Here is a 17,870-nt window from a genome sequence, read left to right on the forward strand (position 1 = left end):
ATGCTAGAATGTAGTCATCCTAGATAATATCAACTCTTGAAGAGTAGGGATTTTTTATTTCTTCTTTTTTTTCTTCTTTTATCTTGTTCTTTTCTTTTCTTTTCCCAGTCAATTCTATTCCCCAGTTAATAGGGTGTTTAGTGTTGAAGTGAAGAAGAACTGGATTCAAGACCTGTTTGTCCAGAATGTTGTTAAGTTTGTATGCAGTACTGAACATAGACAAATAACGTGATCTTGGACAAGATATTTAACCTTTTTAGTCCTCCAAGTAACTCTCTGCTTTAGATCAAAAGTTGACCTGCATTGGTGGAGAGAGTTGTCATATTGGGAAACCCCAAACATACTATCAAAAGCACAGATTCAGACCCCACCAGCACCAACACACTACTCCCCCTACCTAAAAGAGATACCCAACACATTATTGTGCTTTGTTCATGGTAGGTTCTAGAGAAATTCAATTTAATTGAACTGTTGAATCTGACAGATTCAGGCCTCTGTTTTACGGTCATTTAGACAGAACAAAGTTTAAAGAACTTTTGGGATTGAAGTGAAACTGGTTTTGTGTTCAAATTTCACTGAAGAAAAGAACTCTTTTTTTTTTAGGGTTTTTTTTTTTGCATTGCAAATGGGGTTAAGTGGCTTGCCCAAGGCCACACAACTAGGTAATTATTAAGTGTCTGAGACTGGATTTGAACCCAGGTACTCCCAACTCCAAGGCCGGTGCTTTATCCACTACGCCACCTAGCTGCCCCTAAGAACTCCTTTATAAAAAAATTTATTTTATTTTATTTAAGGCAATGGAGTAAAGTGACTTGCCCAAGATCACACAGCTAGGCAATTAATATATGTCTTAGGCAGAGTTTGAACTCAGATTCTCTTGATTCCAGGACTAGTCTCTATCTACTGCATCACCTAGCTGCCCTGGAAAAGAATTCCTTAAAAAAGAATTGGTGAAAGGAGGTATAAAAGCTCATCCCTATTTCACATGCAACAAATATTTTCAAAGCAGTTTCTATTATCAAATGGATCTCTAACAAATAGCAAGGCATGGATGAAGCTAAAGTCCTGTTATTCGAGGTCAGTCACACAGTGGAAAGAAGAGCTGAGCTGGCATAGGAGAAAAGAACAATGATCCAGAAGTTTGAAAAATGGTGTTGTAGCACTAAGAACTAACTGGGCAACCTTAAACTAGCTACATAATATTCATAGATTGAACTCAGTCTCCTTATCTTCAAAGTAGGGATATACTTGGGCTATTGTATCGTCATTACAACTGTTCTATTTACTGTTTTGACTTTACTGTATGTTATTCTCTAGGGTCGGGCTTCAGTTATCATAGCCCTGCAGCTCTGACTCAGTCAGAAATTCACAACCAACTCCAGGGTGTCCTGAAGTCCTAGGACTTGGGAAGTCTGACGTGTTCTTTATCTTTTCTGCCTTTAGGGACCCACTGGGTACAAAGGGGAACAAGGAGAAGTGGGGAAAGATGGAGAGAAGGTAAATGCCACTGGTCTGGATTTATCTATCATTGAGGCAGAAAGAAGGCTGCCCCTTATGGAGATGATAGCACAATAAGTTTGCTGGGAGGGTTATAGTGATAACATAATTTTAGTATCTATATACTGTTTAAGAACTTTTTGGTATGTGGCATTGAAATAGACCACAAATACACAAAAGATACAAAAATGACCTATCGTAGGCTCCTCTGCAAACCCATAATCTCAAGTAGAAGTCACACGTATTGCAGAATAGCGACTAAACAAATTCTTGCCCCATCGATGTGAAGATGAGTATATTTTGATACGGATGAAGACACTGAGTTCTGTATTTGGGGTGGGGTGACTCAGAACAGTCACAAAAAGACTGAAGCTAGGCCTGATATGTCTGATAGATGTGTGACTATGTCCTTTCTAAGCCAGTGGTGCTATCTATTGCAGGGTGATCCTGGTCCCCCAGGGCCTGCTGGTATTCCTGGATCCATTGGCCTACAGGTAAGAACTGGGGAAGGTTCAAGTGAGATGACCTGAAGGGTGGAATGTAACATCTCATTCAAACTGCAGTTTAAACTGGGTCCAAAATTAGATATCTTAGTTCTTTTTTACTCTATTTTGCAAGGTTCTCTCTAACCTTGACTACTATTTAATCCAATTATAGTAAGATATAAAATTTATCAAATATTACATCAAAGAAAGAACAAATAATCCATTTGTGAATGGAGTTGTTTAGTCTTTTATTTCAGAGACTGTGATTGCATGAAAAACATTTCTTCTGCATTAGTTGCTACTGTCACTTGAAAATATATTTCCCAAGTTTTGATCCCCAGTGTAAAACAGAAACTTATGGAATTTCAAAGATACTTTCATTTTTCTAGTTGGTACAATCTAGGCAAAAACTTTTACTTAAAGAAATAGTCTTAGAAGGTGCAAACTAAAAAGAACCTCAATTTATGATGTGACTTCTTCCTCCACCATGGTTATTAGACAGTATTAGCAGTTATATGCTTTGTTGAACAATCCCTAGCCAAAAGAGTTCCCTCAATCTCTTGACTTCTTTCCTGAATTAGAAAGCCTTTCCCCTCAGCACTGTTTTCCCAGATGGAGAGGAATCCCTTATTTTCAAAACTGTGCACATGATCTTGAGCCAAGCGGTCTTTGTATAATCTTTACTCTTGCAGCTGCAAATGCAATAGTTTATTCAAAATGGCCCCATGCAAGCTATCTAACCTTCAAAGATTCCTTGTTTTAAACCCCACAAATGTCACAATCTGTTGCATATGTTTTTTCCTTAGGCCTTCCATATGTCCTCTCCATTTAACTGAATCCCTTCAGCCTTATCTACTTCCTTTTTCCTATAGGGCCCTAGAGGCTTAAGGGGATTGACTGGTGCATTGGGGCCACCTGGAGATCGTGTAAGTACTGCTCATTTCCTAATTTCCCTACATCAGCACTTGGGTTGATACCCTGACCTGACCCTATGACTCTCTTTCTAGATGTGTGATTTCAAAGAATGGTCTCAAAATGTGAAGGAAGTTCAGCTTCTCATTCACCTAGTACAGGATTCTCCTTTTTGAGATGATTAAATTTGTTTAATTTTCTGAAATTTGTTTAATTTGTCTGAAATATTGGGTTCATGAAAAGGCTGGAAGGAAATAAGGCTAGAAAGATAAGTTGAGATCATATTATGGTAGGCCTTGCATGCCAGGGCACAACTTTACAGACTCCTCATTGAATATCAAAGTTGAAGGGCAACTGAGAAGTCATTTGACTAAACAGGTCACTTCTCAACATTAGCCTCAATGAATAGCCATCCAAAACCTATTTAAAGATGTCGAATGATGGGGAACTTAGAGCCTCCTGAGATGCTCATTCTACTTTTGGACAGCTCCAATTGTTACTAACTTTTTTTTTTGAGCTTACATCAATTTTTCTGCATTTCTTCCCATTGTTACTATTTCTGACCACAACTAACTCCTTCTACATGGTGGCACTCTGAAAATATTTGAAGAAAATGATCATGTTCCCCCACCCTCCAGTCTAAATGTTTTATCTCCTCTAGGCTAAAAATCCCTAGTTCTTGCAACTTATCTTCATGGGGTATGTTTTTCTGATTTTTTTTTAGCATTCTAGTCACCTGCTTTTGGAAACAATCCAACTTGTCAATGTCCTTCCTAAAATGTAGCAATATTGATAATCTGTATGCAATATTGATAGGTCAATAGGGAGTCACTGAAGGGGTTTTTTAAATTTTTTTTTTTTAGGCAATGGGGTTAAGTGACTTGCCCAAGGACACACACAGTTAGGCAATTATTAAGTGTCTGAGGTCAGAATTGAACTCAGGTACTCCTGATTCCAGGTGCTCCATCCACTTCGCCACCTAGCCACCCCTCACTGAAGGTTTTTGAGAAGGAATATGTTATGCTTATTAGCCCTGTTTTATCAATATAGGTTGACTAAGTCAGTCACTAAACATCTATAAAGCAAAGTACTAGGCATTGTACTAATACTGTATCCCAAATAGGCAAAAGATAGTCCCCAACCTCAAGTAGTTTACAACCTATTGGGGGAGATGACAAGGAAACAAATACATTTAAATAAGCTATATAAGTAATAATAGGACATATAGGTAATTAAAAGATTAAAAGAAGGCCAGATCTTAGATTTGTGGAAGAGGTAGGACATACAGGATAATAGATCTAGTAAGTAGGGATCCGAGAGGCCATCTATTTCAGCCCTCTAATTTTAGAGGGGAAAGAGACTAAAATCAAGAAAAGTTAGGTGACTTATCCAATGTCACTCAGGTGGTAAACATCAAAGTTGGGATTTGAATTTAGGGCCTCTGATTCTAGAACCAGTATATATTCTAGATTTAATCATTGAATATAGATTAAGGAAAACAATAACATCAACATTTATAAAGGATTTATTATTGTTTGTTTGTCCTTCATTCTTGAAGAAGACCATGACATCAGGGAGGTGATACCTTGACAAGCCAGTGAATAGGATTTGAGTGAGGGGGTGTTGTGTAAAGGCACCAGGCTCTTTTTCTCCTCTGGAGCCATCCAGTCCAGTGGCTAGATATGGATCAGGACAATTGGAGATGACTCTGGATGTGAAGCTGTGAGGGTTAAGTGACTTGCCCAAGGTCACACAGCTAATAAGTGTCTGAGGTTGGATTTAAACTTAGGTCCTCCTGACTCTAGGGTCCATGCTCTATACATGGTGCCACTTAGCTTATTATATGCCAGACACAACATCCCTGGGAGGCAGATATTATTGTTGATGAGGAAACTCAGGCAAAGAAAAGTTAAATTATTTGTTCAGGGTCACACAGCTGTAAAATGTAAAGTACTACTTAATTATTTTATTTATTATTTATTAATTTATTATTAGGAGGGGAAAGCTATTTAGAGCCAGTTGTAGTGCAGAGTAAACCAGGAATGCCCTCTCTACCCCTGGGAAATTTATAGTGAGGGTCTTAACAACCTTAATGGAGAGATTCAGTATGTGTGAAGGTTTGCTAGCTGCACATTGTTGCTCTGGTCAGAGACTCAGTGTCCTTCTAATGTATAGATTTTCTTTACAGGGACCAATTGGCTTCCGAGGGCCCCCAGGAATTCCAGGACCACCTGGGAAAGTTGTACGTATATCACAGGGCTGTCTCACTCTGCTTCTTCCACCCCATGTTCTCAAGGATTTGCTTCTAGTTCTTTAACTATTTCTCCCCTTCCCTCATCAAAAATAACTTTAGAATCGTAAGCCTTGCCCTGGACAATTCTACACAAAATTTAGGCCTAAAAAGGTATCATAAGTATGAGAATTAGCATCAATATCTCATGCTGGGAACACAGATGGAATTGAGGGTCATCAAAGCTATCTCCCTGTCTGAGGGTTGATTTTAATGGAGGGTAGGTTTTAATGGAAGTGGTCCTTGGGCTGGCTAAGAATTCCTCAGGGGCTCTAGCTACATATCCTGTCATTATCATGAGAATGAAACTTCAAGGTCAGTTCCCATTCTTCTCTCTCCTGTTCTTTTTTTTAAGGTGTTTTTTTTTTTTGGTAAGGCAAATGGGGTTAAGTGCCTTGCCCGAGGCCACACAGCTAGGTAATTATTAAGTGTCTGAGACCAGATTTGAACCCAGGTACTCCTGACTCCAGGGCTGGTGCTTTATCCACTGCGCCACCTAGCCACCCCCTCTCCTGTTCTTTTATTCCTCTTTCTCATCCCCATGTAGGATCCAACTCAAACACTGCCCCAAGCTGTTTCCTCCAATGAGAAAGAATAATATGGTGACCATTTTTACTCATATTCATTCTGGCCTTTATAAAATGTAACAATAACCAAGCAGGTTGCTTAGAATTAAAGAATCACTGCTTAAGTGACAGGTATCTAGCTATACTGGTAGAATACCGCTTTGCTTAATCTGGCCTGAATTCATTTTATTTATCCATACACATGCACATTCACACATACACACAAACATACACTCACACACACCCATACAAACCATTTTCCAACACACCATGAATACCTTTTCAGATCCTCTGGTGATATGACCAAAGGTAAGAGGTTTGTAAAGAATCTGCAAATTTTATAAAAAGTTTAAGTGTTAGTTTTGTTATTCATATAACTAATATTAATAAATTAATATCATAAAATGTTATTATCAGTGAGTAATATCACCATTAAGTATCAATACTCCCTAGGATTACATGTGTGGTCATGTTAATATCACTATTGTTTTTTCTAAAGTTACAAAAAAAAATTCTCTTCCATTCCCTTTAGTCCTCCTCTGCTCTTTCATCATGATTTGGTGATGATCTTGGATTCTCAGAGACCATGCCAGGGAATCACAAGCTCTGACAAGTCTTACTAGGGTAGAAAAACTTAAAATCTGGGCCCACTGCAGACTATATGTCTTTCCTCTGAGGATCAGTTTAGTTAAATGCACCTCTATGCAGGGTGATGCATTTTTCAGCATTGAAATTTAAAACCAACTATAAAGGTTTGGGATATCTGAGTTGGTAAAATGGATTAATTTCCATGCTAAAGAAAACAATAGTCCTTGAAATATCAGAATATTATTTATACTTTTTATTAATACTCACAGTAATAGTGTTAGTTACTACTGATTCCATTGGTAATATTGTTATTATCACTGTTAAAAACATGTTGATTGCTGACTATAGAAATGTAAGAAACTCATAAAAACATCAGTTGTACCTACCAGGAAGCTACCAAAATTATACCATTCTCAATATGGTTTGACACCCCATGTTCTCTATATTTCCTTCTCTATATTCAATTTTCGAGAAAATAATCTTGGTTCTGTATCTCAACTTTCAGGGAGATCGAGGAGAGAGGGGACCAGAAGGATTCCGTGGGCCCAAGGGTGACCTTGTAAGTTAAATGAGACATCCATTTTTTCCAGTGTTATTACAGGCCTTTGGATTTGTGATTAATTACCAACTGATTTTTGCCACTGATTCCTCAAAACCAGTTCTTTTTAGGCTTTTAAAAAAATGTCAAAATATTCCAATGAGTAAAGCAATAATGCTCTGTCCTTAGAACCCAAAGATGATGCTTCTGACCTACCAGTACAAAATTCAATCTGAGTGATTGGGTTCCCCCTACCCCAACTTCCTCATCAGTAGCTGGGAAGGATTGTGTCAAATATTTTATAGCCTCTCTGAACCTGGTAACTCTCAGTAAGTATTGGTTTACCATGTACCCTTGAGTAAGGAAGTGCATGGTGGCCATAGGACAGAGTTTTTCTTGGAAGGGACTGGATTCATGACCTCGACCTCCTTAGGTTTGTACTCTAACCCCTCTAATCTAGCTTGGGACTTCAATAAGGCCAAAGTTAATAGTGGTCATGTTTGCAGAGACAGATTATATGCTTTTATATGTTATATTAATATTAGGAGAGGGAGAGCTTTTTAGAGTCAGTTATTGTACAGAATATGATGTGATGCTCTTCCTACTCCTGGAAGGTTTATAGTGAAATTATGAAACTGAACTGGATCCCAACTCAGTGTGAGTAAAGATCCCCTAGTTGAATACTGATACTCTGGCTAGACTCAGTAACCCTCTAATGTATGGCTCTTCTTTATTTGTTTGACTATTCATTTGCTATCATATGATCAGTAATTTGCTTGTGTATTTTTTTAGGGCAGGCCTGGTCCCAAAGGATTATCTGGAGTAGCTGGGCCTATTGGAGAGCCTGTGAGTTCCTTTTATTTCTAAAATAGTTATAGTCTTGTTCTACATCCTGGTAGCAATGGTAGCCCATGTAGAGATTGGCAGTGCTAATTTGCACATCTTGTTCTTTTGGCTGGTTGTGGGTTGTGGTATCAGTGTAATTATTTCATCTTCCATAAGTAATACCCTTTCAAAATATCTTTAAAATGTAAATTAGACTTGAGTTGAATGTAGTCATTTCATGTATTTTAAGCTCAGGAATCATAATGAAAGATTATGGGATCCAAAAAACTGTTCTGAGGACTTTCAGAGCAGTATATCTTAGACAATGGTGGCGGGGAGGGGGGAGGCAGGAGGAAAGCTCATCATAATATTTCAGAGGAGGAAAGAATCATAGAAATGGGTTACCTCCTCCCTGGAACTGTGCCAATGCCTCAACTCTACATTCTTTCTCTTTGCTCTCTCTCCTGTTCTTCCCCCCCACCCCCTTCTCTTACTATCTTCTATTTCTGTTACTCCAAGGTCTACTTAATCTTAAACCTATGAAGTTACATTCTTGGTTGTGTCTTCTTTTTGCTCTGGGGTGGTAGCAAGCATGAAGAGAGCAGAATGAGGAAGATTGAGAATTCTTGGATGGCAATTGATGCTTTGCTCTCATTATTTCCCATCTGTTGGTAGAGCTGCTTGGATGCATTCCTAATTCTCCCTTTAAGGAGCTACATATACTCAGATTTCAGAATCTCTTAGTCTGATTATAGATAAGTAGTGTTTACAGCTATTTCATTCAGTTCACTGAGTAGTTAATTGGAGTAAGGGATAGTGCTATTTGGTTCTACCATAGAGAATAAGATATGGACCTTGACTTCAGGAAACATATAGTCTACCTCAGTAACTAAGATATACATGGAATACCAGATTATAGAGCATGATAAAAAACTGAAGCATTGGGGCAGCTAGGTGGTGCAGTGGATAAAGCACTGGCCCTGGAGTCAGGAATACCTGGGTTCAAATCTGGTCTCAGACACTTGATAATGACCTAGCTGTGTGGCCTTGGGCAAGCCACTTAACCCCATTTGCCTTGCAAAAAAACCCTAAAAAGAAAACTGAAGCATGAGGTGTAAGGAGTTTGAGTCTTTCATTTTTAATATCACATCTCTTCCCAAATAAATAAAAGTCAACATGGCAAAATGGGTAGAGAGTCCACACTGTGAGACACTGGTAAAGTCATTTAACATTTCAATACTCTAAGCTAGCAATTCTTCAAGGTTCTAAGTTGCCAAGAAGGTGCTAACCTACATTCACAGAGAATTTCCTCTCCTGAAAATTCCTTCTACCAATGAAATGACAGATCTAGTATCTAACCTTCCTTCCAAATATACATATAGAGATAGAGATAGAGATGATAGAGATAGAGAGAGATGATAGAGATAGAGAGAGAGATAGAAAGAGATATCCCTACTCTGACCAATGAAACATCCCTTTCAATAAAAATTTTAAAAAGAATGGGAAAAAAACAGTTCAGCAAAGTTCGTCAACCATGACTGATAGTTTAAGAGATATCCTCCATCTTTAGTTCCCCACTCCCACCCCACCTCTGCAATGACTGGATGGAAGGACAGCTATTTCTTCTTGTCTACAGGGTATGCCTGGAAAAGATGGCAGAGATGGGATCCCAGGATATGATGGTGAGAAGGTCTGTAGTCAACATTCATGCTTTCTTTTGAATCATTTCCATCTCATTTATATCTTCCTTGGGACCACGCCAAACAGCAACCCTGAAATTTGGTTTTAGTCTGTCCTGAGGGACAGTGATTAGTCCTGGGGAAAGTCCAGGAAATAACCTCATAAAATGTCAGATTGTGGCAGTGGCATGTGCTCTATGGGGTAGTTAAGTGACTGACAATAGGCTATGGAGTTTGAGCCTTGCAAATGATCAGAAGAGCAATTGGGGCATGAAAGAACTAAGAAGGACTACATTTAGCTCTGCCAGTATTTGTTGACATTTCATGACCTGGAGTCATGCTTAACTTCTTTGTGGAGAAGCTAGGCAAAAACTCTGTTCCAGGGGCTCAGAGTCCGCTTGGGAAATTGGAACTCACACTTTTGAAAAGAATAAGACAAGATGAGATAAACTTAAGTACCTTCTATAGTCTGAACTTTATCATTTTCATTCTGAACATTATCCTTTTCATTCTTTCTCCTAATTGTTTTATTTTCCTAGGGTGAAGCAGCTCGACTTGGTGCTCCTGGGGAGAAGGGTCCCAATGGACTCCCTGTGAGTATATACAAAAGTGCACCATAGTTCTTCAGGGATTGGAGTGTTTGGAGAGATGAGTTTAGAAAAAGGCCTGAGATTGTCTATGTTAAGAACCATTCTAATAACTTTCAGTAAAGTAAGTGGGATGAGCAAGAGCCATTGAGAAGAGCTCCATAGATTTACAGTCTCTTTTGTGGGAAGCCAAGAAGAGACAAGATGACTGAAGTCTTGTTGTATCAGAATGGGTGTTTGAATGTTTGTGTATATGTATGTGTGCATGTACATGAGGGGAAGTGTGAGCCCTGCATGCACCTATCTTCTTTCCTGGTTGATAATTGGGAGGGGAAGCAGGGTGTCTGTGTGTGTGTGTGTGTGTGTGTGTGTGTGTGTGTGTGTGTATGTAAAAATATATATATATATATATATATATATATATATTGTCAATTATTTTAAATTACCAGTCTTTCTAGGATCTTTCCTTCCTGGGTTAAATCCAATAAACATTTATTAAGTGCTTACTATGAGCCAGGCAATGTGCTAAGCTAAAAAGGCATAGGGAGGAATTTGAGAGTTTTTGCTTAAAAGTTCCACAAACAGTTGGTCATTTGATACTCTGTAGTTAGTCCTGTACTGGTCAATGAGGGGAAAATAAAGAGTCCCTGTTCTCAATGATCCTGTGGTTGAGTTGAAGAGGCAAGAGGTATATATGTGTGTGTGTGTGTGTGTGTGTGTGTGTATATATATATATAAATATGTATATATATATATATATGATATAGATATATACTAGATATAGATATATCAACATATATCTCTATCTAGATATCAATGTTCATACACACATACATATATACTTCTGAAGTTGAATATCAGAAGTATGTGTGATATAGTAGGTGGGTTCAGAGTGGTGAGTGAAAGTGGCAGTTCCTATTCACTCTTGGACCAGAGGGTATTCCATTCTGTCTTTCCAGGGGCTGCCTGGAAGAGCTGGAGCCAAAGGCGAGAAAGGGGAGCTGGTAAGTGGTAACTTTCTCCCATGGTCAGGATTTCAGTGGAAAAGTTTTATCTTGAAGAAATTTATCATGATCAAACCTTCCAGTTACCCTTCATGAAAGAAAAAGAAGGTTGTCTCCAAATTCTCTTTTGTGATGTCATTTCCCCCTGCCTAAAGAGCAGTGGTCCCTATTTTGTGGGGACTAAAAGATTTCAGAAAACCCTTTCATTGGCTCCAAGAGGTCAAAACAATGTTCATAATAATTGCATGGTGTTATTTGCATATTAAAATGTCCATCCTTTTCCAACTATATATCTATGTAAGGATGTATTTTCTTTGTATACTTCAAAACAATATCACAATAGATTGAATGCAGAAACACATAAGAGAATTCATTTGTCTTCTATTAAACCAGTCACTAAATATAAATATATAAAACAGTCCCAATTCTTCTCACCTTTTTTTTTTTGTTTTGGAAAATATGGTTATTTTTCTCTTAAAATGTTATTTGTGTAACATATAAAGAGTTGATTATTTTAAATAAATCAATATATTTTTAAAAAACTATCCATTCTAATTTCTAATATAGTAAATTTCATAAAGCCAAAAACCTCTTTAGGGTCTCAATGTTTAGGAGCAAAAAGGGATCCTCAAAAATGTAAAGAATATGGGTGGCTAGGTGGTGCAGTGGATAAAGCACTGGCCCTGGAGTCAGGAGTACCTGGGTTCAAATCCGGTCTCAGACACTTAATAATGACCTAGCTCTGTGGCCTTGGGCAAGCCACTTAACCCCAATCACTTTGCAAAAACCTAAAAAAAAAAAAAAAAGCCTGACCTCAGAATTTAGAAATCTTATCTGCAGGACCAACTTCACCACCACTAGGCCCATCCTGAGGCTCAGTTTCCCTATTTGCAAAATGAGGGGTTAAGATTAAATGATCCCTAGGTAGCACAGTAAAGAGAGCACTGGACCTATGGTTAGGAAGACCAAATCTGAACTCAAACGGTTATTAGCTTTGTGACCCTGGGTAAGTCACAAATTCTGTCTGCCTCAGTTCCCTCATCTGTAAAATAATAGTACTTCCCTCTCAAGATTGTTGTATAGATAAAAATATGATAATTTTTGTAAAGCTCTTTGTAAATCTAAAAAAACTTTATAAATGCTATTATTAGCCAAAGTCCCTTCCAGCTTTGGAATTATTTAATGATTATTATTGATTTGACTCCATTAGGCAAAAAGGATGTGTCTCTCTAGAGATGGAGAAAGGATGCTAGACTATGGTTGAGATTTCTTTTCTTTTTTGCAGGGCAAACAAGGAGAGTTAGGTGAAGCTGGTCCTTCAGGAGAGCCTGGTATGCCTGTACGTATATATGCTGTTTCTTCCTCTTCTGGACTTTTTAAGGCAATATATTTTTAGGCAGTTACATGGTATAGTAGATAGAACACTGGATTTAGGGTCAAGAAGTTTTGAATTCAAATCCTGTCTCAGACACTAATACCTGTATGGTCCTGAATTAGTTACTTAACCTCTCAGCCTCAGTTTTCACATCAGTAAAATGGGAACAATAATAACACCCATTTTCCCAAGATTATTGTAAGGATGAGGTGATATTTGTAAAATGCTTTTCACCTGCTTCTCTGGCTGACTCAGTCAACCTTGGACTGTCTCATTGGGCAGGAGATAATAAAACTAGCTGGTCTGCCTTTCTGCTTCATTCTGCTGAAGTACATGATTGGGGGAGATAGTGGGGATGGGGATGGGAAATGGAAGCAAGATATTTTGATATTTTTACAAATAATGTAATTTCCATCTTGTTATATACCCCTACTGATTCTCTTCTTTATGTGTATTTATAGGGAGATGTTGGAGTTCCTGGGGAGAGAGGAGAGGCTGGACATAGGGGATCATCAGTGAGTGACAAATGACTCAGTTTTAATCTTCATACATATAAAACAAATCAAGTAGCATCGAGTGGGATGGATAAGTCATATAGCCATGACAAAAACACTTTCCTCACCACCCTGAAGGTATCCAGACTCTTCAGCATGGACTCTAGATAGTTTTTCCAGGTTTTCATATTGTGAACATGGAGACTGAAAAACCAGGAAATTCCATAGAAACAGATTAATCTTCTCTTATCTTCTCTGACAAATCTTCTTTTGACCTTTCTGTTAGGGAAAGAGATGTCATTGCCTTTAAGTCATGGATTCCCACATTATTCTACATTTGAATCCCAGGAAACCAAGGCCATCTAAGGAGCTGTCCTGTCTCCTTTCAGTTAAAAACCAAAGGGAGGGGGCGGCTAGGTGGCACAGTGGATAGAGCACCGGCCCTGGAGTCAGGAGTACCTGAGTTCAAATCTGGCCTCAGACACTTAATAATTACCTAGCTGTGTGACCTTGGGCAAGCCACTTAACCCCATTTGCCTTATAAAAAAAACCTAAAAAAATAAAAATAAAAACCAAAGGGAAGGGTCTTACCTGGGGACCAATTCTCCTGAGGCAATCTATAATCTTCTGTGGGGAACCCAACATTCCAGCTCTGATGGAGTTAGTTTGGACATAATTTCAAAGATCAAAAAGATCCCAGTTACCTTCAATTTTCCATTTAGTAACCTTGGATTTCTTTCATTTCCTTTTCTTATCAAAAGTCATTCCTGAATTCATTGTATTTACACCTATACCTGATGCTGGGGAACAAGTGAGATAAGTTTATCTTTTTATTCCTGTCCATGTCAAGTATCAGATGGCTTTTAATTTGTTTCAAAGCAACTTTTAAATTCTAAGATAGGTCACTACATCTATCAAATCCACCCAAGGATTTGTTAAGCAGCTGTACATTCTTTCTCTATGATGATAGACCCCAATCTCAGATTCTCTCAGTTTCTGTCTTTGTAAATTGAATAAGTTTCAATTTTCAACCTGTCATTTATTTCACTTTTCCATGGTCCTCCAACTATTTGATATTCTGAGAGCTCAGAATTAAGAAGTTACCCCAGGGGCGGCTAGGTGGTCCAGTTGATAGAGCACCAGCCCTGAGTTCAAATGCGGCCTCAGACACATAATAATTACCTAGTTGTGTGGCCTTGGCCACTTAACCCCATTGCCTTGCAAAAACTAAAAAAAAAAAAGTTACCCCAACAAGTCATTATGAAGACTCTTTAGACAAATTAAGAGTGGGGGGATGAGGAAGCAATCCCTTCCTCCTTTATGCAAGTCTTTTCTTTTAAAAATTATTTATTTATATTTCCAGCTACATCTTTGTAAGGTTTTGAATTTCACAGTTTTTTTCCCCTCCCTCTTCTCCCTACTCCCTCTGATAGAGAGCAGGCTAATATAGTTATGCATGTATAGCTATGTTAAACATATTTCCACATTAATCATATTATGAAAGAAGAATCAGAACAAAAAGGAAAGAAAAACACAAGGGAAAAAAAAACAAACTTTAAAAATTGAAAACAGTAAGTTTGACCTGCATTCAGACTCTGAAATTCCCCCTATATGTGAATGATATTTTCCATCACACATCTTTTAGAATTGTCTTTGATTATTGCACTTCTGAGATGAACAAGTCCATCATAGTTGATCATCATACAATGTTACTATTGATGTGTACAATGTTCTTCTGGTTCTGCACACTTCACTCATTTCTTGCAAATTTTTCCAGGCTTTTCTGAAGTCCTACCCTTCATGATTTCTTAGGACAGTAATACTCCATCACATTCCTATACTACAATTTGTTCAGTCATTTCCCAGTTGAAGGGCATCCCCTCAATTTCTAATTCTTTGCCACTATGAAACGATGTCTAATATTTTTGTACATGTGAGGGTTTTTTTTTTACCCTTTCTTGAGATCTCTTTGGGATACAGATCTAGTAGTGGTGTTGCTGGATCAAAGGATATACAATGATCTTTTGTTATGTCCTTTTGACTTCACCCTGGTGAGACCCACCTCTATGTTTTTTATTTGTTCTACTTCTTCTCAATGACTGCTTCTGAACTACTTTTGTTAATTATGTTTATTTCTTGCTTGTGTCTTTTCAGGGGGCACTTGGTCTGCAGGGCCCACCAGGACCCCCTGGAGTCAGAGGCTTTCAGGTCAGTCAAGATAATTAGTTCAGCAAAGGATAGAGTAGAGAATTTAGGCCTAATTAATCACTAGGAATAATATTTAAGAAGGACTGCTCATTCACATGTGGGGAAAAAGGTTAGGTATGAAGGAAAGAGAAAAAAATACATAGGGGAACCCCTTCTTGTTGGTTCTTTGCTATAGTATATAGAAGAATGAGTAGTGGCCTGGAACCTTGGGCCGTTCCTGACTAGAATCTGATGCAATAGTCAACGAGGATAGAAGATGAAGGATCAGGCTACTCCTGGAATTGGTAACCCCAATCAAGTCTTCATATCAAAGATATCCAATGCCAGGTGACCAATCTACACATTGACCCTAGTCACCTGGCATTGGATGTTCTGGAAATGCAACTTGATTTTTAGATAGCTAAATGGATAAATAAGTATATGGGCTCAGCTAGGTGGTATAGTGAATAGAGCACGGGCCTTGGAGTCAGTAGGACCTTAGTTCAAATCCAGTCCCAGACACTTAATAATTACCTAGCTGTATGGTCTTGGGCAAGTCACTTAACCCCAATGCCTTGCAAAAAAAAGTATACAATATGGGCTAGGCACTGTGCTAGGCTTTGGGGATACAGTTATAAACAAAGAAAACAATTCTTATTCTCACAGAGCTTATATTCTACTGAGAGAAGACAACACAGAAAGGAAAGCTAAAAAATGGTAGGAATAAGGGTCTGTTTGGAGGTGATTGAGAAGTCTCAATCCAGAAAATTTAAGGACTCACTTTTAAAAGCCCAGATGATTCCAAAGGTTGAAGTACAGGTAGCCTGATTTAGAGATGACCAAGATATGAGGTCAATGCCCAAATCCCACCAAGATAAGGTTAAAAACCTACTTACTAGAGCCCAAGGTGATTCCAGAGGCTGAGAAACATTCATTAGGAAGCCAGGGAAATATTACTTAATATATCCAAATATCCAAATAGAAATGATTTATTTTTTGTTTGACTTTTCCTTATTATCCACTATTATAGACTACCTAATCTCATGGATTAAATGTGCTTGTTCACACTGTCATATATAATTGGTCCTTCATATTTACACTTGAAGAAATGTCACATTCTCTGTTCCCTACCTCAAATTCCAATATTTCTGTGCATAATCAAAAATTACCTGTGTAGTAGAACAAATAAGGCAGGGAGGAGGGCAAAGGAATTTATCTTTCTGGTGAGTTTAATGGACAATAGATTTTAATTCATATAAAAATGTATTTTGCATCTATATTATTTTTTAAAGATTTATTTGAGTTTTACAATTTTTCCCTAATCTTACTTCCCTCCCCACACCCCCCACAGAACTCAATTTGTCAGTCTTTACATTGTTTCTATTGTATACATTGATCCAAATTGAGGGTGATGAAAGAGAAATCATATCCTTAAGGAAGAAACATAAAGTATAAGAGATAGCAAGATCAGACAATAAGATAGCAGGGTTTTTTTCCCTAAATTTAAGGTAATAAATAGTCCTTGGTCTTTGTTCAAACTCCACAGTTCTTTCTCTGGATACAGATGGTATTCTCCATTGCAGACAGCCCCAAATTGTCCCTGATTGTTGCACTGATGGAATGAGCAAGTCCATCAAGGTTGATCATCACCCCCATGTTGCTGTTAGGGTGTACAGTGTTTTTCTAGTTCTGCCCATCTCACTTAGCATCAGTTCATGCAAATCCCTTCAGGCTTCCCTGCATTCCTGTCCCTCCTGGTTTCTAATAGAACAATAGTGTTCCATGACATACATATACCACAGTTTGCTAAGCCATTCCCCAATTGAAGGACATTTACTTGATTTCCAATTCTTTGCCACCACAAACAGGGCTGCTATGAATATTTTTGTACAAGTAATGTTTTTACCCTTTTTCATCATCTCTTCAGGGTATAGACCCAGTAGTGGTATTGCTGGATCAAAGGGTATGCATATTTTTGTTGCCCTTTGGGCATAGTTCCAAATTTCTCTCCAGAAAGGTTGGATGAGTTCACAGCTCCACCAACAATGTAATAGTGTCCCAGATTTCCAATAACCCTTCCAACAATGATCATTATCCTTTCTGGTCCTATTGACCAGTCTGAGAGGTATGAGGTGGTACCTCAGAGAAGCTTTAATTTGCATTTCTCTATATATTATTTTATTTTTAATATTATTTTAATAAAATATAATTATTAATTTATTATTTATATCTATTTATAATTTTTATTATTTTATTATAATACCCTGTTCTATGTTTAGTACAGGAGATGAAAAGATGAAAACTGACATTATTCCTACCCTCAGATACTTGCAATCTAGTAAGATGGGAGAAACACCAGAACCAGAAGCATTAAGAGATGAAATTTTCTTCCCAGGAGGATATAATCTTGTTACTCATAAAATATCACACAGGAAAGAGATGGATTGTTGCTCAACCCTACATTCCCTAGGTTCCCTTGAGCCTATGCTAATTACCTCTTGAATAATGAATCTGATAGAATGAATTCTATCCAGGGAATAATTTTTATTATCTTGGCATAATTTTTCAAAAAGTCAATAATCACTTTCCCTTTCTGTATTATCCACAGGGCCGGAAGGGCAGCATTGGAGATCCTGGCTTACCTGGACCTCAGGGCCTTCGAGGTGGTGTTGGAGACAGGGTAGGTGAAAATAATCTGCTAGTAAAAGAGAGGTCATGAGTTATTATAATTTTCCCTGAGATCAATGAATTGGTTTCTCTGTGCCACCTTTGAGAAGTTTATAGAAACGGAATTGATTTCTTTGACTCATATCTACATTTAACATGTTAAAGATGTTATTAAA

General features: G+C 37.9%; 1 protein-coding gene across 2 annotated transcripts in view; it reads left to right on the top strand.

Annotated features, from left to right (window-relative positions):
• Nucleotides 1–17,870, top strand: part of COL9A3 (collagen type IX alpha 3 chain) — a 106,861-nt gene that overhangs the window by 73,870 nt on the left and 15,121 nt on the right. For both annotated transcript variants that reach the window (XM_074210443.1, XM_074210444.1), the window contains 13 exons: nucleotides 1,444–1,497; nucleotides 1,938–1,991; nucleotides 2,855–2,908; nucleotides 5,083–5,136; nucleotides 6,844–6,897; nucleotides 7,669–7,722; nucleotides 9,338–9,391; nucleotides 9,920–9,973; nucleotides 10,927–10,971; nucleotides 12,257–12,310; nucleotides 12,808–12,861; nucleotides 14,995–15,048; nucleotides 17,636–17,707. In XM_074210443.1, the coding sequence (XP_074066544.1) occupies nucleotides 1,444–1,497; nucleotides 1,938–1,991; nucleotides 2,855–2,908; nucleotides 5,083–5,136; nucleotides 6,844–6,897; nucleotides 7,669–7,722; nucleotides 9,338–9,391; nucleotides 9,920–9,973; nucleotides 10,927–10,971; nucleotides 12,257–12,310; nucleotides 12,808–12,861; nucleotides 14,995–15,048; nucleotides 17,636–17,707 (711 nt within the window). The remainder of the gene's footprint in view (nucleotides 1–1,443; nucleotides 1,498–1,937; nucleotides 1,992–2,854; nucleotides 2,909–5,082; nucleotides 5,137–6,843; nucleotides 6,898–7,668; nucleotides 7,723–9,337; nucleotides 9,392–9,919; nucleotides 9,974–10,926; nucleotides 10,972–12,256; nucleotides 12,311–12,807; nucleotides 12,862–14,994; nucleotides 15,049–17,635; nucleotides 17,708–17,870) is intronic.

Source organism: Macrotis lagotis, chromosome 1, assembly GCF_037893015.1.
Source record: "Macrotis lagotis isolate mMagLag1 chromosome 1, bilby.v1.9.chrom.fasta, whole genome shotgun sequence".
Classification (NCBI taxonomy): domain Eukaryota; kingdom Metazoa; phylum Chordata; class Mammalia; order Peramelemorphia; family Peramelidae; genus Macrotis; species Macrotis lagotis.